This window comes from Kryptolebias marmoratus, linkage group LG5 (assembly GCF_001649575.2).
Source record: "Kryptolebias marmoratus isolate JLee-2015 linkage group LG5, ASM164957v2, whole genome shotgun sequence".
Lineage (NCBI taxonomy): Eukaryota > Metazoa > Chordata > Actinopteri > Cyprinodontiformes > Rivulidae > Kryptolebias > Kryptolebias marmoratus.
This window is the reverse complement of record NC_051434.1, coordinates 13,830,440-13,854,613: the sequence shown is the minus strand read 5'-3', so window position 1 is coordinate 13,854,613 and position 24,174 is coordinate 13,830,440. Positions and strand designations below refer to the sequence as shown.

Here is a 24,174-nt window from a genome sequence, read left to right as displayed (position 1 = left end):
ACTATCTCCCCAGAGTTAAACAGAGCCTGCAAAAACTGAAGTCCAAGTCCGGGGTGAACCCCAGGTCACCGCGTCTAACAGATATGAAAATGTCGCCTCTTTGGAAGGAAAAAAAGAGGGGGCACGCCTTGTTGTTTAACAAAGACTGTCAATGGGCAAGATTAATAAGAAACAAAATGGAAACGGTGTCACCTCGGGGTCAGGCAGAAGTTATCTCTGTGTGTAGGGGAGCGAAAAGAATAGGGAGGCTGAGCTGAGGTGGGGGAGAAAAGAAAAGGAGAAAGAAAGAAATAGGCAAGAGGCGAAAGCTTTCAATATTTCCGTTAAGTTTGGCCCATTTGGTTCTGCTTACAGAGGCCTTGCTGGAGAGGGCAGAGCGGTTCAGATGTGTGAGGAGGAGCTGCTGCTGCAGAATCCTGCAGGAAACACGGACACAGCGTGCCACCTCGGGTGTGGAGATGAAACTGGACGTGATGGCTGCTGGCAAAGAGCACGGTCAGAGACTTTTAGATCATCTAAACATGCAGCTACACAACATGTCAGTTTGTTTGAGTTTCATTGAACTACATGACATGGCAAGAACAAATATTGAAAAAGGAGAAATGATGAAGACAATTTATTTCAGTTTTCAACAAAATCATTATTATTATTATTATTATTATTATTATTATTATTATTATTATTATTATTATTATTATTATTATTATTATTATTATTACAGTTTTATTTCACACATTTTTTATTTTGTTACATGACAATTCACTTAACGTGGCACCAAAGCACAGACGAGTGTTTTAGAAAAAAAAAAGATTTTCTTATATCTATGTGTGTCCTACTTTTCAAAATGAATTTGCACGTTTTTCAAAGGTAGAAAAAAAAGGTTTGCGTCCCAAATTTGTGATAGATCTTGTTGCACTGACTGATTCAAGCTGGATATTTACTGCCAATGCTTTGTGTTAAAATCAAATATTTGTTTAAGCATTTGTCTGTAACGCATTTCAGGTGTACTCGAGTGTTTGTCCGATGGATGTGCTTTTTAATAACAGTCAGCACCCGGTGGTGCATGCATAACATGGCTTTTAGCACTATAAGTTTGGGAAGTGTGAAACTGTGGGGCCAAATAAAAATCTTTATTATTTTAAGTGATGACAAGTTGCTGTTTTGTTCTGGACAAAAGTACAAAATGCCAAGTTTATAGCATAGCAATGAGCAAAAACCTGGTGTCTGCAGTTGCACATTTGTGCGTCTGAAGAAGTGGGAGTTGTTCTGCTGCTTGTGAAACATGAATTAGTCAGGATTTTAAAGATGCACAAGCTCTCCAGGCTTTGTGAACACTTGCATGTCCGCAGAGAAGCGACGCTCTGTGCTTCATCGTTGCAGGCAGAACGAGTCCCCTTCTTTCTCGGTTTGAATAGTCTGATTAGAATATACATTATTGTGCTACCTTTCCTCTCCTTATCTCGATCTTTTTCTGGGATGCAACAGATTTCCAATAGCCCGAATTTACGTTTGTAATAGGAGGTATTTGGCTTGTGAGCAGCCCTTTCTCCCTCCTCAGGACTTCCACTCTGTGTTTCAGATGAGGAGCAGAGCCTCACCCACATAAGTTTGGCTCCACGCAGTAAACAACTTAGTTGATTAGTTTTTCCTTTTTTATACTCTAATTTAATAAGGAAAACGCCAACGTAAGCCAGTCCGCGCGGTGCTGCTGGTACCAGTGCCATGCTTTCCATTGGTTCCTGTTTACATGATGCCCACAGGACACGCGGTGATTGGTGGCTCCTCGCACGTGACCAGGCAACTTTGTACATTTGACAGGGGAGTAGGAGGGTTTTGTGGAGATCAGAAAAACGACAGCGCGATAAAAATTAGTATTGTTGCACTTCACAAATTAATGACCATGAGTTCCTACTTGATAAACTCCAACTACATCGAGCCTTCCTTCCCACCGTGCGACGAGTACCAGCAGAGCGGATACATCCCCAGCCATGGTGATTACTACGAGCGGCCAAAAGATACGGGCTTTCCCCATCACGACGAGGCAACCTATCCGAGGTCAAACTACACGGAAACGGGCTACGATTACGGCAACGTCCCCGCCGCCGCTGGACTCGACGACTTCGGCGACGGGCACCACGCACAGCCGCAGCCGGTTCCACAGAGCCACGGTCCTCGCCTCTCCGCGGCGCCAGACGGTGGCGCAGGGGCCAATGGCAGCAAAGACTGCAGCCTCGCCGGTGAGGTGTATCCCGGCGTGGCGAAGGGCAAGGAGCCGGTGGTCTATCCGTGGATGAAAAAGGTCCACGTTAGCAACGGTGAGTTGTCGTCCACAACAGCAGAACCACTGAGAAGCAACCGCTGGAGCACACGCGAGCCAATTCAGGCAGCACTAGTAGCAGCAATTTACGACTATCGAGCAGCGGGGTCGGTAATTAAGGACCCTCGTAAATTTTATTGCCTGTGTTCGTCTGTCGGGGCCATGCGCCTTTGTTGCTTTTTAACCCAAACTACCTCTAACCACTGGAGTCAAGCCAAACTGTTATATTCCGCCCGCTGTTTTGTTAATCATTCCTAAAGCTTGATCTGTCCCTGGATGAGAGCGCGCGTGCATCTCCACATTAAGGTCAAGCAAACAAAACGGCTGCATCAAACCCCGAGAAGTGCTGTCATTTTTGCACTAATGTGTCCAGTGGCTCAAATATCTAAGAGTTTGGAATAAATCAACCTGCATGTAACACCTGCTCGCGCGTATGTATGTATGTCTGCCTGTGTGTGTGTGTGTGTGTGTGTGGCTGCTTTCTTTTCCCTCCCAGTCAATCCCAATTACAATGGAGGAGTGCCCAAGAGGTCCCGTACTGCCTACACCCGCCAGCAGGCTCTAGAGCTGGAGAAGGAGTTCCACTTCAACCGCTACCTGACTCGGCGCAGGCGGGTGGAGATCGCGCACACCATGTGCCTATCCGAGCGCCAGGTCAAGATCTGGTTCCAGAACCGGAGAATGAAGTGGAAAAAGGAGCACAAGCTCCCCAACACTAAGATCCGCTCGTCCAGCTCGGCCTCAGCCTCCGGGGCCCAACAGCAGCAGCAGCAGCAACAACAACAGCAGCAGCAGATCAAAACAGGCCAGCAGCTCGTCCCCACGCCGTGCACTGTAGGTCTATAGTGCATAGATGAACCCAAATCCCCTCCCATGAATTAAACACCCCCCTGAAAAATCCAGACTGAGAAGGAAAACAACACAAGTGGAATTTGAAGGACCGAGTTTCAGTATTTTACACACACATGGTGTTATCTCTGTTGCACATTTGGGCCTCTGCCATGTCCTTTGTACCCCCTTTCCCTCCGCGGTCGTCCTCCTCATATAAGCTTGAAATTCACATTTAATTGCCACGGTGGCAACTGAAGTGTTTATATATTTGTTTATTATGGGAAAAAAAAAGAAAAAGAAAATACCAACGCACATCCATAGGACTTGGAGCAAAGTGTATTCACTGCAGTTAAAAAAGAAGTGAAGTGAAAGTAAGTTTGAGCTCGTTTTTTTTCTATTTAGAATATTGTTTTTTTCTCGTTTTGTTTATTGCTTATGGAAATTTCTAATATACTTGAAAGATATTTAGCGAGGCTCAGTGTTAGAAAACCGCTCGTGCTCTTTTTTGGCATCAGTCAGAGGAGCTGTGTTCTAGTTCGTGTGTTTGAGTGGTTTTACTGTTGAATGTAGTCCAGGTGACTTCGACATCTTATGTACATAGACAAATCTAATGAAGGCACAATGCGGAAAAGCGTTTCGTCCACTTTGTTAGTGTTGTAGTTTCATTTTGTGCTCTATAGTGCGTCCTATGTTGTGCTGTGTTCTAAACTGTGAATATTTGTATGTGTTGTCTCAGTAATGACCGTTGTAATGTAGGCTAGTGTAGGTTCAATCTGTCCTTGTGAAATAAAATATGTGCTTCACTTACGAGGCTGACATGATTTTGGATGTTTTTGTCATCGCCACGATTGATTTCACTTGAGCGCAACAGCCTCCAGTTTACACGTTCTTTGCGCGGCTATTTGTGCCTCATTTAAAAAAATAATTCTTCTTTAATTTTAAAGAATACAATTTTAGCAAAATACAACAGTGGATAAAAACAAAACAATTTTTTTTACCGCTTTCTTGTCGAATCTTGGACGCGTGTTTAAAATTGCCGTGCGTAATTTTGAGCCAAACGGTCAATAACCTTGTTTGCATCTTTGCAAATTATTTGTTTTTTAACTTTGCTTATTTATTGTAATAGTTTATTCAAGTTATAGAATGTTTGCAAACATCTCTAACTTGGTAAACGCGTAATGTTGCATTTTTTTCCCGTAAATGGAGATCTCAACCGAGAAAATTGTGTTATAAATGCGTAAATCTTTCCAAAACTAAGTTTAATCCATTACGCAGAGCGCAGAATTGTCTCGCCCTGTTGGGGTTTTCATCGCTCACTTATCCTAAATCCAAATCAGCATGCGTGTCATACGCGTTTTCCTGGAATAACATGAGACGGGGACGCGTTTGAGGATACTTTACTGGCAAAGCAGAGTCTTTAAATCTATCCGGCCACGCAGTCTTTTTATTTTGCCATTTTAAGAAGTTTTCAGCCAACCTTGGATCACCAGAGTGTGCGTGTTGGTCACTACCTGCCCCATCCAAACAATGAGAGAGTTCAGCTAAGGGACACGGACGGCTCTGGCCAATCAGAGCCTCGGAGCACTTCTTCTGACCCCTGACCTTTCGACACACACAGTGTCCAGACCATACATCAGCTCTGAGACCTCCGTCAGTCCTTTTCTCAACTCGTCTGAGGTTTACCCAGAAACCGCGTGGAAACAATAACTGTGTTTAAGTGTGAAACTGAACCCAGAATGATTCGGAGAGACAGCTTTAGTGCACATTATCACAGAGGCGCTGCTGGCAGGCCCAGAGGAGAGGACAGGAACATGCTGGGATTTTCATGTTCTGTTGTAACTATAATTTTAGGCACATGTTGGCATTGTTGATTTAAGCTCAAGGATTATGTCAACACATTTATAAGTGATGGGTTTACAATGCACACAACTATAAATTAGCTTTATTTGACGAATAAACAAATAAAGATCGCAAAGTACACAAAGCGACAGACACGGGGAGTTATTTAGGAGGCAGCTTGTGTAGATTTCGCTAATATTTATTGTAGCCACATACGAAAAGAAGAAAAAAAAATCCTAAAACGGACAAAAATTCTGCAGCCGAAAGGAGGCTCTGAAGCTGATCGACACCAACTTTGCGCAGACTCCCAAACGTCCAACTATAGTTCAATGAATTACAGATTTCATGTCATTTGATTCGAAAATAGAGGTCACTTTCAGAGTGCTGAAAATTTAATTCCCTCTTTCACGTGACTTGCTGAATAATGAATGTCCCGGGGGCTCAGAAATAGATTTGAAAATCTGACGGATTTTCATTTGAAGTGATGCTCTGCAGGGAGTCAGAGCTTCTCTCTTCTGATAGAACTTTGGACACACTGTCATGACTTGTGAGTAAATTTGGTGTTTTTTTCCCTATTTTGTGTGGCTGGAAGCAAAATTAGCATTAAATAAAGTCTGTGTTATAATGTTATGATGTATATTATGTAGTACTATTACTGTCAAATCTTTGTTCATATGTGCAGGTATTGTCTTGATAATAAGCGTTAATAAGAGATTCTTATGTGAGATTCTTGTGTGTCTTATATTTCTAAAGCAAAAACAAAACAAAACCAAAAACAATTCAAAATCACCTTAAACTGTTTTTTATATATAAAATAAAACAAATATCAGAATGCAATAAATTTGTGTGAAGTTTCTTAAATTGACCAAGTATTAATACTGGATTTATTGAAAAGTGAAAGAAATTTAGAACTGCTGTAACTTTATCTAAATTCTGTATAAATCTTCATGGACCAAAACCTAAAATGAGATATGTGATCTGTACTGTATGGGACAGTTTTTATTATCGTGTTTTTTAGTTCTCTAATATCATTATAAATTGAAACTGTCATAAAGGGTAACCTAAATTAATAATAATAAAAACTTTGTCTGTTTGGCATCCCGGCTTTTGATTCACGCAACTAACACGTGCTTTAAAAAGTACTTTTCCTAAATTTGAACTGCTTTTTCATGGGCCAGAACTCAAATTCTGGCATTTATTCTATTAGCACTGTATCAAAACTGCACTAGACACATTTTTTAAAACAAAAATATATTGTTTTGTTTTGCAAACCTTACCATTATAATTCAAAAATGTCATAAAGGACAACAAAGTCGAATCCCACCCTTTCCCTCTAGTTTTAATATTCAATCATGTGTCCAAAAATTAAAAAAAACTTTTTCTTTGTTTGTATTAAGGCTAGAAGTGAAAGAAAGAAAATATTGATTTGTAAAAGTATATGTTTGAGCATAGAAATGCAAAAGAAAAAAAGCAGTGTGGGTTTCCTTCTGTTCGAGAAAAAAGACAATTTGTAGGAAAAAAGATCTATTTGGACACTAATACTACTTTATTTTATTATTAGTAGTATTTTAATTATTTGTTTTTTCATATTTTGCGCGTAAATGGCGCCTGAAGTATTCTCAGCCAAAATAAAGACCCAGCCAAACAAGAAAACTTAAACTTGTGTTTATTACGACCACCTTGGAGCAAACATTTCCTCTGTCCTTGTCCGTCACCGTGTTGCTCGTGAGTGGTGGTGGTGGGGGTTAATTAGAGACGGCTCCACTCAGCTTAAGGCGTTGAATTTCGCATTAGTCTTGATGTTGGCCGGTGGAAAAGCTCGCTGAAGGCAGTTATCTTCGGCTGAGAGGCTCGGTAACCCAAGCCCGACTGTTAAGAGCTGCGAGTGTCAACATTGTGGGAAGATATGAACCTCCGTCTGGCCAACATCCAGAGGTCCCCCCCCTGTTTGCTGACAGTGATAAGAAGTCTTGATTTGTGTAAATACATCTGAAACTTCAGTGTTACTGAGATTTAAAGCCTCGTCTATCGGGTATTACTTTTGTGAAGATGTCAAGTTTGGACATTTTGCAAAAAATGCCAGAGTCACGAGGTTTGCTACCAGCTCGGGGCCTTGGATTTCCGTCTTCTCCTCATTTTGTGGGGGCGCAAATAACTTTCCACTCAGCTCTCCGTGTCTTTGTCCGGGTCAGAGGAAAGTTCAGGTGCGGTGGCGAAAGGTAATTACCTTCCAAAGCACGGATGTGTGCTGTCAAATAGCCTCGCTGTCATGCTGCATCTGCAAAACAAAGACACAAAAATTCACATTTCATTATTTGCAAGTTCATTTTTTTTTCAAAAGTGCCCTAAAAAAGTTTAAAACATTACAAGTTTTAAAGATTTAAAGTGGACAAATAAGATCTTCCCTGCGAGCTGTTAACTTTAAAAGTTTGCCCCTTCCAGTTGTAGTTGCAGAGGACAAAGGCTAAAATGTGGGAGTGGGATTCTGTGTCTGTCTGACCCGAGTGATTAATAGTTGTGGTGGGATTTTTTTTCCACGCCCGCCGCTGCTCGGTGTTGACGGAAAACAAGCGCCAAACGGTGCCAGGAGCAGAGAAACGCTTCGGGACTGTTTTTCCTTTTTTTTTTTTTGGCAAAACTTCTTGCGTCAGAAGCCAAACATCTTCCAAGCAGCGCGCGTGGCCAGTCTTACTGCTAATTTATTATTTCATTTGTTTAATTATAATGGACTTGCCGGACTAAAACCACCCCCCAAAAACTCTTTAAATCCCCGCCATCACTCAGCTGGATGTAGGAAATCTGTAAGTACATGTTGGTCTAATGGGGATCCATGTACTGATCAGCGGGGTCGAGCAGCCTCTCTTTGGTTACCTCACCTCCACTTTCCGCCCACTGCTGACTGACGGTCCTCCCTCCCTCCTCGTTTACCCCTCCGCGACCACCAGGACGCACAGCCCTCCCGTGCTTATGACAGGTAAACGTGTAACGTTTGGGTCTTATTTACCTCGCAGCGCTTTACAGGCGGAGAAGCAGAGGCTGACTAAGTGATGCACAAGTATCAGAACAGGGGGGCGACACTGAGTAGAGTGCTGTGAAATACACCCCGAGAGCATAAAGAAAAAGAAGGAGAAGATGCACAAATGTAGTGATGATAGCGCCCCTAAATTATGTATTTTGTGTGTCATCTGTCTCGTATTTTCCCAGCTTCAGTGTCGCGCTCAAATCTGTGGGCAGAGCAGCAGGAATCGCGCTTTCAGCTGCTGTAACAGGCACCAAATATATGGCACTCTAAAACTGTCAGAGCAGCCTTTTGCTCTGAATGGGCGACACGTGGAAAAGCTGCTTCTCACTGAGAGGCTTTGCTCCTCTTTGCCAGATCCATTGCAGTGTCACATAGACCTCTCTTCTTTTTTTTCTACTTTTTTTTCCTCCCCTCCAAACCGATCTCCTCAAGGGGCAATGACTGCCTCCATTAATGATTCACGGGCTCAAATAAAAGGGATTTAAGTTGACGTTGCGTCACGTGAGCAGGGCGCATAATACTGCGCGGTGTTATGGCACAGGGAAGAAAACCGGAGCCCCGGTCTGTGGCCATATGATGCAGATTATATGCTGGTTGCCCCCGCTTTCCGGGAGGGGAGTCCTCGCTTTGTAGCTTGTTTTTCGATAAAAGAGGGGGGGCAAAAAAAGAAAGAAAAAAAAAGTCGCTCTAGAGGCGCGAGGCGGACCGGAGCGGAGAGGATCCCCCCGTTTTTTTTTTCTTGTGGATGTGTATTCTCCTGTCACGGACGGATATGTTTTTCCACGCGGAGAGAATCAGAGCCCGAGCTTTGGGAGGATGGATTTTATTTTGAGGTATTTCCGCCGATTGTTCATTACTGTCGTGAGTTATTGCTGCGCGCGAGAGAGGTCAGTGAAAACGAGGGAGGATCTGTTGTGATTTTTTTAAGACGAGAAACTACCATAAAGCTGCATATCTGACCATAATAAGACGTCCCACGCTGAATATAAGATGGAATATATTTTTAAACACATATTTAACCTCCTAAAGTCTAGCAAGAGGATAAAGATTGAGGCGTTTTCTTATTTTCTAAACCGTATCATAAACACATGACGAAATATTTTAAAATAGAGCAACTCCATGTAAAATAAATACCTAATTTTAATAATTTGGGCAGCCATTTGGGGTTAAAATAGGCCTGCGAGGCTCCCTCAGTAAATAAAGCAGCCATTTATCGGCTTCCAGCAAACACCCAAACAGAGCGCACGTCGGTCCAGGGTTCAACCTGCCCCATAAAACCAAACACCCCGCGTCTTTACGCTGTTTTATGTCCGTGTCTGTGCGTAAACGATACATCAAGACGATCCCCATTAAAAAAAAGAAAGAAAGAAGAAAAAAGTTAGGGAGAGCGGTGGGGTTGTGTCGCTCCGCCGGGGGAAATGAGGATATAATGGAAGACGGAGTGCCATCTAGGACCGGGCTGAGGTCAAGGCGCTCCTGCTTGATTTATGGGCGCGGGGACTTGGGGAAGATGGTGAGCGCGAGCTAATGACTGTTCGATCCGGGTTTTTTTTTTTCTTTCTTTCTTTTTAGTGGAGAAGAGACACTCAGGAGCTGCAGGAAAACAATAAACACTTTATTTGCATATGGGCTCATTAGTGTTTTTTTTTTATTTACGCTGATGAGCCATAATATTCAGCTGAGATTTTTAGTTTTGTTTTTAATCCTAGAAGAAAACCATGTTTTTCATCTTTTATTCATCTAATTCTACAATTTCTTGCATATTTTTAAATAATAAGAACAATAAAAATGTTTTGTTTGCTTGTTGAAGCTGTAAATGCGTCTTTAAGGCACTGACTTGGATTCTGTTTTATCTAAATTTTTAATTTAAATATTTTCAAAATACCCTGTATATTTTCTTTAATGGAGCTTATTTATAGACGTTTATATCTGAACTCTAGAAACGCAGGCCTTATTGTGCTCATTAATAATTGGTTATGAAATTCGAGTATACTTTGTTTAGATTAAAAAAAAAAAAAACTATACTGCCACGATTTGCAAACCACGTAATAAGCGCAGAGTTTTGATTTAAAAACAGATAATGTAACAAAATCATGTATTTATTCCTCTACTCCTTGCAGAATCCCGGCCGAGTGATTTCAGGCCATCCCCCGGTCTCGGAAACCCCCTGAGCTGCCTTCGGTGAGTCCATATATCTTTATTGATTTGTGTTATGAATGCTTGATGGTGATATTCTTATTCAATTTCTAATAAGTACCACACACGCCTACCAAAGGCTTGAGAAGCAGCCCGTGGCTTGTAACATTTCCGTGTAGCAGCAATACGACCAACCCGAGAGCAATAATTCCTTCTCCTCCACTTGTCTTTGTGGTGTAATTTGTCACCATAAAAGTGACGAGGGGAATCGCAGCTCTTGGAGCGGTGCCTTTACTCATTTCAAAAACTACTTTCTGTGAAAGCCATCTGCTTGGAGCTGCTACAGCCTGCTGCGCTGAAGCTTTTTAAAATAGTTTCGTTTTTTTTCTTTTATCAACATTTTAGTTTTGTTTCCTCCCACGTTGCTTTTTTTTTCTCTGTCTTTCTCCTGCGCGCCTTATTACGCGCGACAGTAGTGGCTTTCAGACCCTCTCCTCGGGGCCAAATTAAAGAGAAGGGCGAATCAGCGTTTTAGCAACAAAATGAACAAAGAAGTAAATAATTATACAAAGAGGAAACGACGTGAAAGAAAAAGGCAAAGTTAGCTGAAAAAAAAATCCTCATGTGTGAATTTTTCTCCCACTCCACCTCCCACGCCGACAGTGTGTTGTACCTTTCCTGAATTTTTGTCCAAGAATCCTGAAACCAGCAGAAGCTCTTACTCCTGTTTACAGCTGTGATGAAGGGAGGGAACCATAAATCTAATTCTCTCCGTCTTTCTTTCTTTCTGCCTGCTAAGGACAGAGGGATTCCCCCCTCCACTTCAAGCTGCCGGCTCTTTTCCCCCCTCTCTCTGTTCCACGCTGCGCGTCCTCCAGCCTTGCCTTTTTGGTGATGAAACTTCTGGCCATTTTTCATCCCCTGCTCCTACTGGGGGTGTTTTCCTTTAATATCGAGGACAGCTCAGCTTTGATCTGCAGTTCTGATCAAAAATGAAGCTGTCTTCTCTTTAGGGCCGTGCGGGGAAGAAAAGAGACGCAGAGACGAAAAAGAAGTGCGCGTTTTGTGGTGGGGGTAGATTAAAACGGCAAATTATATGCAAAAATGCAGGTTAATGATTAAGCTGTGGATAGAAGCTCTTTATGTCCCATGGAAATGGAAATCCTGCATGCTCAGCGCCTGATTATTCCTTTGTAGTCACCCTTTCTCTTCGGAGTCTTCCTGGGTTCATAATTTCCCCAATAAGTTGCAAGAAAGCGACTTTTGTTTGAGGTATTCGTAAAAAATCTAACGTTGTTGTTATTTTTCTAGACGCTCTGCCTCGTTTGGTAGGGGGAGGAGGAGAGGCAACCACTTGATTTGTACTGCCTTTCCAAGGCGCTACTTCATTTGCATAATTTTTCTTGTCTATGGTGACGCTCTGGTTCGGGGCAGTTCACTGGTGTCTGCATGGTACTGGTGAAGGATCTCATAGTGAAGCAAAGCCTTGGCTGACGTGAATATTGCTATGAAGCCCTGTCAGCTGGTCTGTAGCATGAGGAGAAATCCAGTCCTGAGACCAGATAAGTCTTATCTTGCTGACCCGACCGCTCGTGCCTGCTTTTGTAATCTCGGTTTACCCATCCACGTCGAGTAAGGAGAAAAGGAAAAGGGGGAGAAGGAGGAAAAAAAAGGAAGAGGGGGTCTTCTCTCTGGCTCTTCCTTTTTGGTTTGTGCCTGCTAATGCTTGCTGCATGGCAGGGCGCAGTCTGCTCCTTCACCCAGTCAGCCCTGCCTTTAAACTTTTCTCTGGATTACAGCTTTGATCGATTTCGTCGCTGAATGAGAAAATATTGCCCGGTGCCCTGCATTCATCGTGAGAGGATCAGGTAAGCAGGGCCAGAAATAGGCTCCCTCTCGGTTGTAAATGGTGGAGTTTGCGTGTCGCGCGGTGATTTATCACCGTATGACTTAGATCTCGGTTCAGGAAGAGTTCACACACACTCACACACACACAGATTTTTCTCTCGAGCGGAGCAAAGAGGGCTGCGCGCAAGGAGCTCAAGCCTTGCCTTTTGTCTTCCTTTTGCTCTGCCATTTGTGACTGTCGCGATGGCTCGCCATGGAGAACCGAACCACAGAACTTTCTGAGCCCTTCTGCCGGCCACCATGAGCGCAGACTCACAGCGGAGACCTACTTTCCGCCTGCGGCTTGGCTGCGTTTTAAGCTGAGAGCTGAGGGCTCATTTGAAACTGATTTGCCTTTTTGCTCTTCACGACTGCACGAGCCCAGGATTCACTTCTTTTAAAATATCATTTTAATTTTGTTTATGTTTTGAGAAAGCATTCTGGTTGTAGCTGCCGCATGACAAATTTAATCCAAATACTAATATGGAATATTTTATGTGCCTTTGGCAGTATTGGGGTCAAATTTACTGTTAGATAAGAAAAATTTGGGCCTTCTTAGTAAAAACTAGGCTAAATAGGATTGCATTTAGTAAGTTATTTAGTATGCTTTTGCACTTGATTTTTTTCCACATTTAAAATTATGTGATATCGATAATGAAGCGGCAGGCAGTGAAGAATGTGAGGAACAAATAGGAAAAACGCTCAAAACCAAAAGACAAATTAATAAAATGTGTGGTTAAAAGCTTAAATTTTACTTATTTCATTATTATTATTATTATTATTATTATTATTATTATTATTATTATTATTATTATTATTATTATTATTATTATTATTATTATTATATGAGACATCCTCCCTGTATGACTGGTGACTTTGTCTCTCTTGTGGTTAATAGTCTTCTAAATATTCCCCGCTGGTACCTGCCTGATTTACGGTCTGCAGCAGCCGTAGCAGCGGGTTCTTAGCTGCGTCCTCCCCGGGTTTCTGTCCACCCGAATGCCGGCCTTGGCTTCTCACCAGGCCGCTGTTTCCAAGCAGCCAGTCCCGCCGCTCTGACCCTCATATATCACCACCGCCTGCGACCAAACAGCAGCACCGACAGCAGCCATTATTATGAGCCTGCGAGGAAAAGTTCACACCGTGGTCATAGGGATGCACAGAAACCAGCCCGGTTTTTCAGGGTTTTTTTTTGTTTTTTTTTTTTTTTTACCTTGCGGCCCTTTCATTTATCTTTCAACATACAACGAAAAAAATGCGTTTCTCCTGGTTTGCTCCAGGTAGAAAAGGGAACTCAGTTTAACCTGTCGAAGTACGATTTTTTTTTTTTTTTGTATTTTTGAATACTTTAAAGTAATGGTCAAAAGTGCGGGCCACACACAATGTTTTCACCTGCTACACAGGAAATTAGATTTACTGTTGACAGCCCTGTTGGTAGAATAATATTGTAACAGAAACATTTTTTTCTCTGCGTGGCAACCTGCTAACAAGCCATTTCCACAACATGCTTTTTTTTACCCACAACATTCTCATTGTAAAAGTGTACTGTAACTATATTTCTCTTTTTTTCCGGCTCATAGGTTTAAAATGTCACACCGTTCCTTGTTATGTTTTAAAATGGTTTGAATGCTTTTGAAAACGTTTTATGTTGTTTGGCACAGATGGTAACACAAGGTTAGTGCGTGCCTTTGTGCCTCGTGTAAGCCATAAGGTAAACGGTAATAGTCTGCAGAATTGTTGGCCCTATCTTGCCTCCACAGTCTCCAGTGTCAGGTCTGTATTGAAAAGTAAGATGGATCGCCACCATTTCTCCTCCTCACAGTGCTTCTTGTAACCCTAGGTTCACCCGAGGAGGCCATTGGCGGAGAGGCGTCACGTGACCACGGGGTGCCAATGTTATTCTACAAGGGTGTCAAGACCCTGTCAGTTTCTGAAATAAATATTGGGAAACGGCGAGATGCAAAAGGCAACCTACTACGACAGCTCCGCAATTTACAGTGGCTACCCATATCAAAGCGCAAATGGCTTCAGTTATGATGCCAATCAGGTCCAATATCCCCGGGTCTCTCATGTGGAAAGTGAGTACCATCGACCTGCCTGCTCCCTGCAGTCTCCTGGCGGCTCCGTGGCTCTGCAGAAGCCGGGAGAGATGGCGGAGAGCTGCGACAGGACCACGGCCATACAGGCGGCGCAGTCCAAGGTCCTCCCCGAAAGTAATCAACCGCCGGGGCCGGGGTCGGGCCCACCGCCTCCCTCACAGTCCCCCGGTGCTATCAGCCAAAACGCAAGCAACGGGTCCACCCAGCCCGGTGCCAAGAACGGTTCCCCGACCTCCGGAGGCCGCAGCAAACAGATCTTCCCCTGGATGAAGGAATCCCGTCAGAACACCAAGCAGAAACCCACCAGTAGCTCCAGTTCAGGTACTCACTGCTGATGCTGCTGACATTCACAGATAGTTGCATTCACGCTGAGGGAGGACACAATGCACAGGGGTGTGTAAATGTGTAGGTGGGTGGGCAGGTGAAGGCTTACGAGGCAGAGGGGGGGGGGGAGGCAAACCACAGCAGAAGGTCATAACGTCGAGTTTCCAGTGCCGTGGCAGAAAGGTGTTTAATTTCTCTCCATCATTTTATGTCTGTGGTTTGTTGTATCAAATAGCCCTGGACAGATTGCACAAAGACCCACTGAGGTTATATTTATGCTCCAAGAGCATACACCTTACATGCAATTTAAAGCAGTTTGACTAGAGGAAGTCTGTGCCTTTTTGAGTGTAGCTCCTTTCATTTGTTGTCCCCATGCCCTCCAGCTGACCTGTCCCTACTGTAAACACACATCTCCACTGATCACATAATGTTCCCAGAGAGACAGCAAACAAACACACACAACAGTTGTTTCAGTTTGTCTTGCTGTTTTGATTAGAGGAAAACTCGGTGGGTCAGTGTGTGTGTGTGTGTGGGGGGGGGAGGAGGCCAGAAGATGGGGAAGGGGGTTGTTATTTACTTAGAGCCAACCTAAAACTTTAAAAATGCTCATCTTCCCATGACCTTCTAAAAATTTAGAGGACGATATTAAGGTATATTTGACAGGATTACATAAAAATGCAAAGGTATGAAGCCATGTTTGAGTATTTTTGTTCCCTAAACTGGCACAAAAAGATACATTATTTTTGCACAGCTTGTAATGAGCATCTTATTTTACACCTGTTCAATTAAATTTTATGCACCAAAAAAGTTGTTATTAGCCTTTTGGCAGTAAATACATTCATCCATGTACTCCAATCATTTATGCTGACTTGTGACAGTTCTCAAATGTAGGATTAGATTACAAGAAACAGAAAAGAGCAAACTTGAAACTGAAAGCAATAATTCGTAAAATAAGTAGGTATTTAGTCAGATATTAATGTTTAATAAAACAATGCAAAGCATGACGCCATTTCTTCATGACTTGTGGATTACAATAAACTAGCACACGAAGATCTTTCACGAGACCTTTGCGCCCACTTTACGCACTTTTTATACACGTTTTACGCAGACTTTGCGCATGGACTAGAACTAGGTCAGAGTTGCGTTAACCGAGACAACTAAAATTTTAGACATCTTTATTTTGTTACAAATAGTTAACAGAGTTGAAAATGAGTTTGCAATGATTTCAATAAGATTTATACATTAAAACGCGATTTAATCAGTCTGTTTACCTCGCGGAGGCAGCTGACTTAAAAAAAACAAAAAACGCACGTTTTGTACTTTTTCCGCGAGTCACGCCACACTTAGTATACGCAGGGAACATATTTAATTGTTTTAAGAATTCATAAATATTCATCTAAAAAGCTGCACATTCACTTTTCACTAAATGCCTTGTTCAGATCCACGTGATAACTTCTATTTCATTTGTGCAATATCATTAAGGGTCAGGTTATGTCATGTTGCATTCCTTTTTGCTCCAGGTTTGGAAGACAGGTAGTGAAATTTATTAAGTGCTGGCCGCCTGCCACAGCGGTAAGTAGACCAATCTTGCTACTCTGCAGCCAAGATCCAGTCCTTTTAAGCTTATCAGTGAGGGCAGGACGAGCAGTTTCACACACCCCGAGGAATCTATAATGCTTGTGCTTGCATTATGCTTCCGTGTGACTGCGGGGCAGGAAAAGGGTCAAAATGCTTTAGTAGGAAACCTGAGGTCACTCGGTTCCACATCAGATACAAACCCAGTATTCTTCAGTTGCATTTCATGGTTTGCAGTTAGTGTGTGCACAGGCGCATTGATTGTTAATTGCCTCGCGCTCCCCTGATGATAACCCCTGTGTTGGGAGTAGATTCATCAAAATGTTGAGATGTTTGCAGCACATGTTAAAAGAGGAGGGAGAAGAAGAGAGAGTCGATTATTTTAAAAACATTGCTTTAATGGCCATATTTATCTGTTATACAGTTCTTTCATCAGCACCGCCATCTCCTGATAGTAGAGTTTCTCTATCAGCTGATGTGTTGTCACTGCTTCCACTCTCACTCTGCTGTCTTTCTGTACACCTTTGTGTGTGTCTGTAATGGATTACGGACTGACATCCTTCTCTCCTTCTCCCCGACAGTGGAGAGTTGCCCCGGAGACAAGAGCCCCCCAGGGTCAGCAGCATCAAAGAGGGCCCGGACAGCTTACACCAGCGCGCAGCTTGTGGAGCTGGAGAAGGAGTTCCACTTCAACCGGTACCTCTGCAGGCCCCGGAGGGTGGAGATGGCCAACCTGCTGAACCTCACAGAGAGACAGATCAAGATCTGGTTCCAGAACCGCAGGATGAAGTACAAAAAGGACCAGAAAGGCGTCGGGATGATGCCTTCTCCTGGTGGACAGTCCCCACGGAGTCCCGTGGGACCTGCCTCCGGTGGTGGCAGTGGGGGAGGCGGATACCTCAGTTCTATGCATTCTTTGGTTAACAGTGTACCATACGAATCCCAGTCGCCGACCTCTTATAATAAGCCTCACCAAAATGCATACGGTATGGCTACGTCATACCCCCCTCCTTTGAACAACTCCCTCAGCAATTGCCCCCCCTCCCAGAAGAGGTACCCCGGGACAGACTCGGCCACGCCCGACTATGACGCGCACCCTCTGCACGGCAATGGCAACTACGGGACGCACATGCAAGGCAGCCCCGTCTATGTCGGCGGAGGCTACATCGACTCCAATTCTGGCGCGTCAGTGTTCGGCCTGACCCACCTCCCGCACCCGCCGTCCGCGAACATGGAGTACAACGGAGCAATCACAATGGGCAACAGTCAGCACCACGGAGTGTGTGACCCCACACCGACTTACACAGACCTAACGCCGCACTACTCTCAGGGAAGAATCCAGGAAGCGCCCAAACTGACGCATCTGTAGCAGTGGATCACTCCGCCCCATTGTCTCATCCACCTCCAGACATACTTCCTGCTTTGTTTCTGCGCCTCCTCACGGCTCCCACCTTCTCCTCTGCTTCCCTTTATGTTCCCCTCTATAGTTTGATGTGTGAAGTAGCAGTAGGATAAATAATCACGACTTGCTTGAATTTTCCCTCTATTTGCTTGTTGACATTGTCTCACAAGGACCTTTATCTAGAGATAGCGGGAGGGAGGGAGGGGTGCACAGCCTAGTACGCATAGACCTATTTAATCTTTCCTTTTTTTAAATTCTTGTTTTAAACTCAAACAGGGTATTATGAACACGTTATTCATTTTTAATGTGAATTTGTCCGTCCTTTATTTATCCGCATTTGAAGAATTTTGTTTTGCATTTTGTTGCACTTGTGTAAAAGACCTCAAGAGCCACAAGATTGTGAAGGGAGGGATATTCATTCTCAAAAGAAAAAAAACAAGGGTCCTGAGCTTTTACGTGCCACTTCCCTTGCTTTTATGTTTTGTTCCATTTGGACTTATTGTTATTTATTTTGTTCGCTGTAAAAGATAAAATAGACTCCTTTAGTATTATTTGACACCCCTCCATCTCTGTGTGTGTGTGTGTTGGGGTGGGGAGGGGAGAAGGTTGGTGGAAAATTAGCGTCTCGGCCATTTTCAGCCCACATACAAATATGTGCACTCTTGGGGAGCAGCAGCAGCAAACAAAAACTAAAAAAAAAAACAGCAACAACATGTCGCTTTTTTCTTTTCTTTTTTTCTTCTTCTTTTTTAAGGAGGTGTTTTATTTTCTCAGCGATTGTAAAAATCAATCAGTCATGCAATAAGAAGGACACACGTTTGCAGTTTTCTTTATTGAATAAAAGACAAACATCCAATTTTTTTCCTTCTCCATGTCAAACATTCCACGCTGCTCCGGTTCGAAGAAATAAATAAAAGAATTCAAATGAAAGCACATCTTTCAGTTTGAATTTAGACTTGGCTGTAGGATTTCACATAAATCAAACACAATGCAATTCCCCCGATAAAAGAAATAGACACAAATAGAATTCTAGCTGTGGTATTATTTAATATAAATTAATGTACTCTTTATTTTACAGCTTAAACTCCTAAAAAGATATAGATTGTTATAAAGAAGCTTTAAAAAGCTTCAATTTTATTTATTTTTACGAAACCATATGTTTAATTTACCTCCAGACAATCACGACTGATATTTTAAAACAAAAGCTATCCACGTTTAGAATCAAACATTAAATAAAGGCTACTTTTTTTCTCCTCTTTGATTCAACGTAAGAAAAGTAAAAAACACTCAAGGGTGGTCCTCTTCTCTCTTCTCATCTGCGTGGGTACATCCATAATAATAAAAATGTCAGTCGGGCCCTTGTGGAGGTCCTGCAAGGAGACAACAAGCTAAATGAGAAATCGTTTAAAAAATAATTCACTGATACGTTTCAGTCAGTCAAATGCGCTCAGAGGATACAGTGGATAAACTGGGATCATAAAGGAGTTTATTGGTTTGATTATTCTGGACATTTGCAGCGTAAAGCCAGATCAGCAAGTACGTTCATTATTTGATGGCTAAAGGGGGAAAAAAAGTTGACAAACAGCTAAAAACGCCACGCGCACATTTTCTTTTTCTTTTATTGTATCTGCTAAAATCAAAAATATTGCACGCAATAATTGGAGATTTTTTTCTTTTGAATTGCATTATAACTTAACAAAAGACAATGCGGGCCCATATGGAGCTGCAGTCTGCAAAATACTGAAAAATGACGCACAGACAATTACAAGAAAAACATTTTTTTAGATTTTGTACATTTAAAAAAAATGTTCAGTTTGATTTACGAAGTGTATTATTTTCCTTCCGTTTTTTCTCTCTTTCTTGCTTTTTTCTTTATACTTGACTCATTGACTCATTTCCAACCCGAGCTGATTGATTTCAGTGGGCACGAACATTACTGGCCCTGACATATGGTTAGCAGGAGAACCTAGAACAATTGGAGCATGGTGTGTCACAGGGAAAAAAGAAAAAAAAAGCTGATGAATTTAGTATTTCTGCGTCCAACACAGACACACACACATGCACACGCAGGCACAGCAGCATTTGACCAGAACACAAATAGCGCAGAAATGGGGTTTTAACTAAAAATTATCTTTTTTAAAAAATAGATTTTTATCCGTGAGAGAATCGGTCGTAAATCAGTTCTAGTATAAAGATAAGTGTGTAGGACATGCTGAGGTCCTCTAAATGCCGCCACCCACTCCTCTTCTTGCACACAAAGCCTGTGCGTAATTCCAAAATAGCCATCCGTCTTATCCCTTAGCAACTCTTCACCTCTGCTCAACGCACAGACGTTCGCGTCAGCTAAAAACGAAAAAACAAACAAACAAACAAATAAAATCTACTTTTGGATATTAACAGTCAAAAAATAAGAAAACCAGGTGGGGAAGCCAGCTTCAACCCCCCATACTCACTGCTGTTCTCAGAAAGGAAATGGTCGCATCTTGTGTGACTGGATTCTTTTTTCCCCCCTGTCTTTCTTCTCTAAAACATCCCTCCAGCGACAAACCCGACCAGAAGTGCGAGCAGAAACTGGTTCTAATCTGAGTGGCCAGTGTTTCTCGGCGCTTCCTGGCTGCATTTGATCCGGGGGAGAGTTAGAAGCCTTAAATGTGTTGTGAGGGCACTGAGCTGTCAGACCTTTTGGCGAATAAGATTGATCGCGCGCAGGCTTCCAGGACTCTTTGTTTGGTATATAAGCAAGAAAACTGAGAGATGCCTTCCACTTCTTCTTCCTTCTGTTACTCAATAAACCACACATATATTTTTTTTCTCTGTGTGTGACTGAAATGTGCTGTCTGTTTAGGAAAAACAGCCCAGAATGTGGCTTTCACATATTATTCTGGAAGAGCAACTCACCCTGAACTGTATAGTAAGGCCACAACTGTTATAGATGGTCGATTGTAACTGTGTTGATGTTTACTGCAAATTCTGGTGATAATAGAAATATAGAGGGATTTTTCTTCCCCCAGTAGTGAAGTCAATGTCCTTCCTATGAATTCTGGTTGTGATTTGACGAGAAACCCAGATATAATAATACTAGGACGTTCGTTTTTTTTTTTTTTTTTTTTTTTTCAAAAAAATAATTCCTCTTTTTATTTATCAAAAAGATTTCACCATTTAGAGTCAAAAGAATAAGAGATCCTGTTTGGCCATCGACCTTTATTCAGTGTATTGAGCAAAAAAAGTGCCTTACTAGTTAAACTATACCATGTGAGTGTCTGTATCCAAGTTTCTGCTCAGTGGTTGCACAAGTTTAGCTACTCTTGATCCAAATTTGTCATATCTGTCAGTATTTAGTGAATGTGGGGGCTTTTATTGCAGTAGATGCACCTCCTAAGTCATTATTACATATCATTTGAAGCTCCCATGTACTCTGGTGTCCACATTCAGAGAGGACTGGTCGGGTTTCCCCACCTTAGAAGTCTTTGAGGTTTGTCTTTTCACCTCCAAAAGTCTGCCTAAATATGAAGAGCTACTGAAATGTGTGAGTTTGTGTGTGCCTCTGTGTGTGTTTGTGTGGTGGGGGGCGTTCTCGACTGACATCCTCAAACAATACGAGAAAAGAGGAGTGCACGAATCCGCGCACCCTAAAGCTGGGCTCCTTCCTTGTAGCAGGGAGCGTCAGCCATTCTTTTAAAAAAACACACACATTTTGTAGCTTAGTGGAGCGGACTGGACGAGCGAGAGGAGGATAAACTGAGCGGACAAAGATGTAAATAAAAACAGTCGTGTCCCAGCTGAGGCGAGGCGATCTTCCACAGAGTTTTTGGATCAATCAGGCACACAGTGGCTCCTTTTGATTAAACCCCAAATTGTCATTGGGCAGAGGTAATCATGTGACAGGCAGTTCGGTCCAATTTCAACCTTGTCTCCATGAATTCAATAGTTTAATGGTAGCTCGGTCCCCATACGGCCGTAATCAGTGACATAGAAAAAAAAACAACAAGATTCTTTTTTTTAATGATTTTTTTTCTTCCTCGTCCTCACTGAGCCGCGACATTTATAAAAATACGCGCGCAAACTTTCCTCGGCTCTCAGGGAGCGGAGATGAATTACGAATTCGAGCGAGAGAGCGGTTTTATCAATAGTCAGCCGTCGCTTGCTGAGTGCCTGACATCTTTCCCCCCTGTCGCTGATTCATTTCAAAGTTCATCAATCAAGAGCTCGACGCTTTCACGCCCGACACTGATTCCTCCTCCCTTCGAGCAGACCATCCCCAGCCTGAACCCGGGCAGCCATCCGCGCCACGGCCGGCCCAGACACAGCCAGGATGCGGGGTGCAGCCCGCTGCCTACCGCCTCCCTGCCCCCGGAGTACCCGTGGATGCGGGAGAAGAAAGCCTCCAAGAGGAACCACCTGCCGACCTCCACCGCTACCACCGCCATCTCCAGCGGAGCTGTGTGCTTCTCTCCGGAAGGTGGGTGAAAAGAAAAGGGAGATACACGTTTGCCACGAGCTGTTGCTGTAACACACTAAAAGCAAAAAAAAAAAAAAAAACAACAACAACAACAAATGTGCTTTTTTTTTCTGCTGGGTTTGTGGTTAGTATATTGCTGCGAGTGCCTAAAAAGTTTGGCGAAAGTTTTTGGTGATGGAAGATGATTTATTCCCCATCGCCGAAGCAGAGTTTTGATGTGTGACAGTAATGAAGAGTGATGGAGTGCCTTTGCCGAGGAGGGCAGCTGGAGCATTCATTAGAATCCCACGCCAGCATGGACCTCACTGTTAGAGCACTGCTCATGTTGGCTGTTTTTTTAAAAAAATATTATTATTATTATATCTAGAAAATAGTGAAGTTTTGGGTAATTTCGGCTTAGGTTTGGGATAAAAGAGGCTTCAGCGGCCATTTTGTTGCAGCCTGCTCTCTTGTGGATTGCGAACGCTCTCATTTACGGGCACTAGGGTTATGTAATTGTTGTGTCCTGCGTTTTTTAATCCCACTATGCTGTTTATTCTCCAGGCTCGCCTGAGATTGTGGAGAGCAGCGGCGGTGGCGGCGGCGGCGGCGGAGGAGGGGGCTCCCGCCGGCTGAGAACCGCATACACCAACACGCAGCTGCTGGAGCTGGAGAAGGAGTTCCACTTCAACAAGTATCTGTGCCGGCCGAGGAGGGTGGAGATCGCGGCCCTGCTGGACCTGACCGAGCGGCAGGTCAAAGTGTGGTTCCAGAACCGGCGCATGAAACACAAGCGGCAGACCCAGAGCAAGGAGAACCACAACGGGGACGGGAAGGGCCTCGGCGCCGAGGAGGGCATCCACAGCGAGGAGGAGGAGGAGGACGAGGGGCCCCTGCTGTACGAGCAGAGCGGGCCCCTGCTGGAGAGGGATACCTGCTCCTTTCAGAATAACGCGCAGCAGCTCCACAATGGCGAGTCGGCGAGCTTTGGTGCCGCCGCGCCGCTTAACAGCAATGACAAAAATCTGAAACATTTTCCCAACCCGTCACCCACTGTTCCGGGCTGCATGTCAACAATGGGCCCTGGCTCGGCATCTGGCCCGGACAATGGGGACAGTCCCTCCGCTCTGGATGTTTCTTTACACGACTTTCAGCCTTTCTCCTCGGATTCCTGCCTGCAGCTCTCAGACACAGCCTCGCCGAGCTTGTCAGAGTCTCTGGACAGCCCCGTGGACATTTCTGCGGACACTTTCTACTTTTTCTCGGAGTCTCTAACTACAATCGACCTGCAGCATCTGAACTATTAACTCAATCACTCACTATATATTTTCCCCTTCTCTTTCTTTTGTGCGAAATCAGGCTACATAGATATAAACTCTTGTTATGTGTAAATTCGGCACATTATTCTGTTGATTTTTGACTTGACGATTTATAACAAGGTAAGGCTGAAATTAAGTCACTGAAATAGCTAAAGTAGCTCGTAATAATCACCATAACTACTTGATTACATGGAATGAAAACCCTGAGTGTATGTGAGAATAATCCAACAGTATTAGTCCTATAAAACCAGGTCAATCTTTTTTATTTTTGTATAGTTTCTTGAATATTTTTGTTAGAATACAAATAACTTGCTACAATCTTTGTTCTGGTGTTTGAGTCCTTTCTATTACTTTTAAATATTTTTTTATTATTTGTCTCAATAATTAATTTGGAAACTAAATTATAGAGGCAGGGACGGAGAGAAACAGGGTATGCAAATTAACAACAGGTTGGTTATGAATATAAATTATCTAGTTTGCATTAAGTTATCGAGGGCACATTAATATAGAAGTTCAAGTCAACATAATTTGAATTACTTAGAAAAGTTTTTTGCATATAGTATTTTTTTAAATAAATGCATATAAATACGTTTCTTTTTTTAGGTAAATCTTTTAAAGCATTTAAAATATAAATGAATAGGCAACAAATTTATTGTGCTAAACAAAATCCTTCCATTTCCTTGGATGTTCCTTTTTAAAATGATTAATATGTGCCGGACTTAGTTTTTTTAAATTATTATTATTATTATTTTGTCCCCCAGCTTATGAAATTAGTACCTTTTAAAACATAAAATAAGCTAAAGTGCCAGCCCGGACCTGAACATGTAAGGGGCTCTTAACACTGTGTGCAAGTTGCAGGCAAACACCCGAGCTATGTTTGCCTTCAGGAGCTCATAAATCACTCCGTGGCATGAATGAGACGGACATTAAAGAGACCAATTGTGGTGTAATGTGCACAAATAAAAAAAAAATGTGTGTGTGTGTG

General features: G+C 42.9%; 3 protein-coding genes and 2 long non-coding RNA genes across 7 annotated transcripts in view; 3 read left to right on the top strand and 2 right to left on the bottom strand.

Moving 5' to 3' along the window:
- hoxa3a (homeobox A3a) overlaps positions 1 to 18,288 on the top strand; it is a 30,039-nt gene extending 11,751 nt beyond the window's left edge. The window contains exons 3-7 of one of the 3 annotated variants that reach the window (XM_037975665.1): positions 355 to 495; positions 10,130 to 10,190; positions 11,945 to 12,013; positions 13,873 to 14,452; positions 16,612 to 18,288. In XM_037975665.1, the coding sequence (XP_037831593.1) occupies positions 13,990 to 14,452; positions 16,612 to 17,399 (1,251 nt within the window). In that variant the 5' untranslated portion in view covers positions 355 to 495; positions 10,130 to 10,190; positions 11,945 to 12,013; positions 13,873 to 13,989 and the 3' untranslated portion in view covers positions 17,400 to 18,288. Of the gene's footprint in view, positions 1 to 354; positions 496 to 7,637; positions 8,843 to 10,129; positions 10,191 to 11,944; positions 12,014 to 13,872; positions 14,453 to 16,611 lie in introns of those variants that run through there. The other 2 variants (XM_017422929.3, XM_017422944.3) reach the window with 2 other exon arrangements.
- hoxa4a (homeobox A4a) lies at positions 503 to 3,955 on the top strand. Its single transcript, XM_017422978.3, has 2 exons — positions 503 to 2,315; positions 2,814 to 3,955. The coding sequence occupies exons 1-2, from the start codon at positions 1,748 to 1,750 to the stop codon at positions 3,161 to 3,163; spliced, it is 918 nt and encodes a 305-aa protein (XP_017278467.1). The 5' UTR covers positions 503 to 1,747; the 3' UTR covers positions 3,164 to 3,955.
- Positions 6,637 to 10,957, bottom strand: LOC119617020. The gene is made up of 2 exons (XR_005233170.1): positions 10,819 to 10,957; positions 6,637 to 7,265 (listed from the first exon to the last, which is right to left on the bottom strand). It is a non-coding gene; the product is annotated as an uncharacterized LOC119617020 (long non-coding RNA).
- A 16-nt stretch (positions 18,289 to 18,304) lies between the features above and the next one.
- On the bottom strand, positions 18,305 to 20,017 carry LOC108239953. Its single transcript, XR_001808753.3, has 2 exons — positions 19,886 to 20,017; positions 18,305 to 18,802 (listed from the first exon to the last, which is right to left on the bottom strand). It is a non-coding gene; the product is annotated as an uncharacterized LOC108239953 (long non-coding RNA).
- A 492-nt stretch (positions 20,018 to 20,509) lies between these two features.
- LOC108239915 (homeobox protein Hox-A2a) lies at positions 20,510 to 23,512 on the top strand. The gene is made up of 2 exons (XM_017422967.3): positions 20,510 to 21,891; positions 22,435 to 23,512. Exons 1-2 carry the CDS (start codon positions 21,522 to 21,524, stop codon positions 23,175 to 23,177), a joined length of 1,113 nt encoding a protein of 370 aa, XP_017278456.1. The 5' UTR covers positions 20,510 to 21,521; the 3' UTR covers positions 23,178 to 23,512.
- The last annotated feature ends 662 nt before the right edge of the window (positions 23,513 to 24,174 follow it).

Coding starts and splice junctions, on each gene's coding strand:
- hoxa4a (XM_017422978.3), top strand. CDS start 1,748: ATGATGCCCACAGGACACGCGGTGATTGGTGGCTCCTCGCACGTGACC. Junction 2,316..2,813: donor AAAGGTCCACGTTAGCAACG/GTGAGTTGTCGT, acceptor TTTCCCTCCCAG/TCAATCCCAATTACAATGGA.
- LOC108239915 (XM_017422967.3), top strand. CDS start 21,522: ATGAATTACGAATTCGAGCGAGAGAGCGGTTTTATCAATAGTCAGCCG. Junction 21,892..22,434: donor TGTGTGCTTCTCTCCGGAAG/GTGGGTGAAAAG, acceptor TTTATTCTCCAG/GCTCGCCTGAGATTGTGGAG.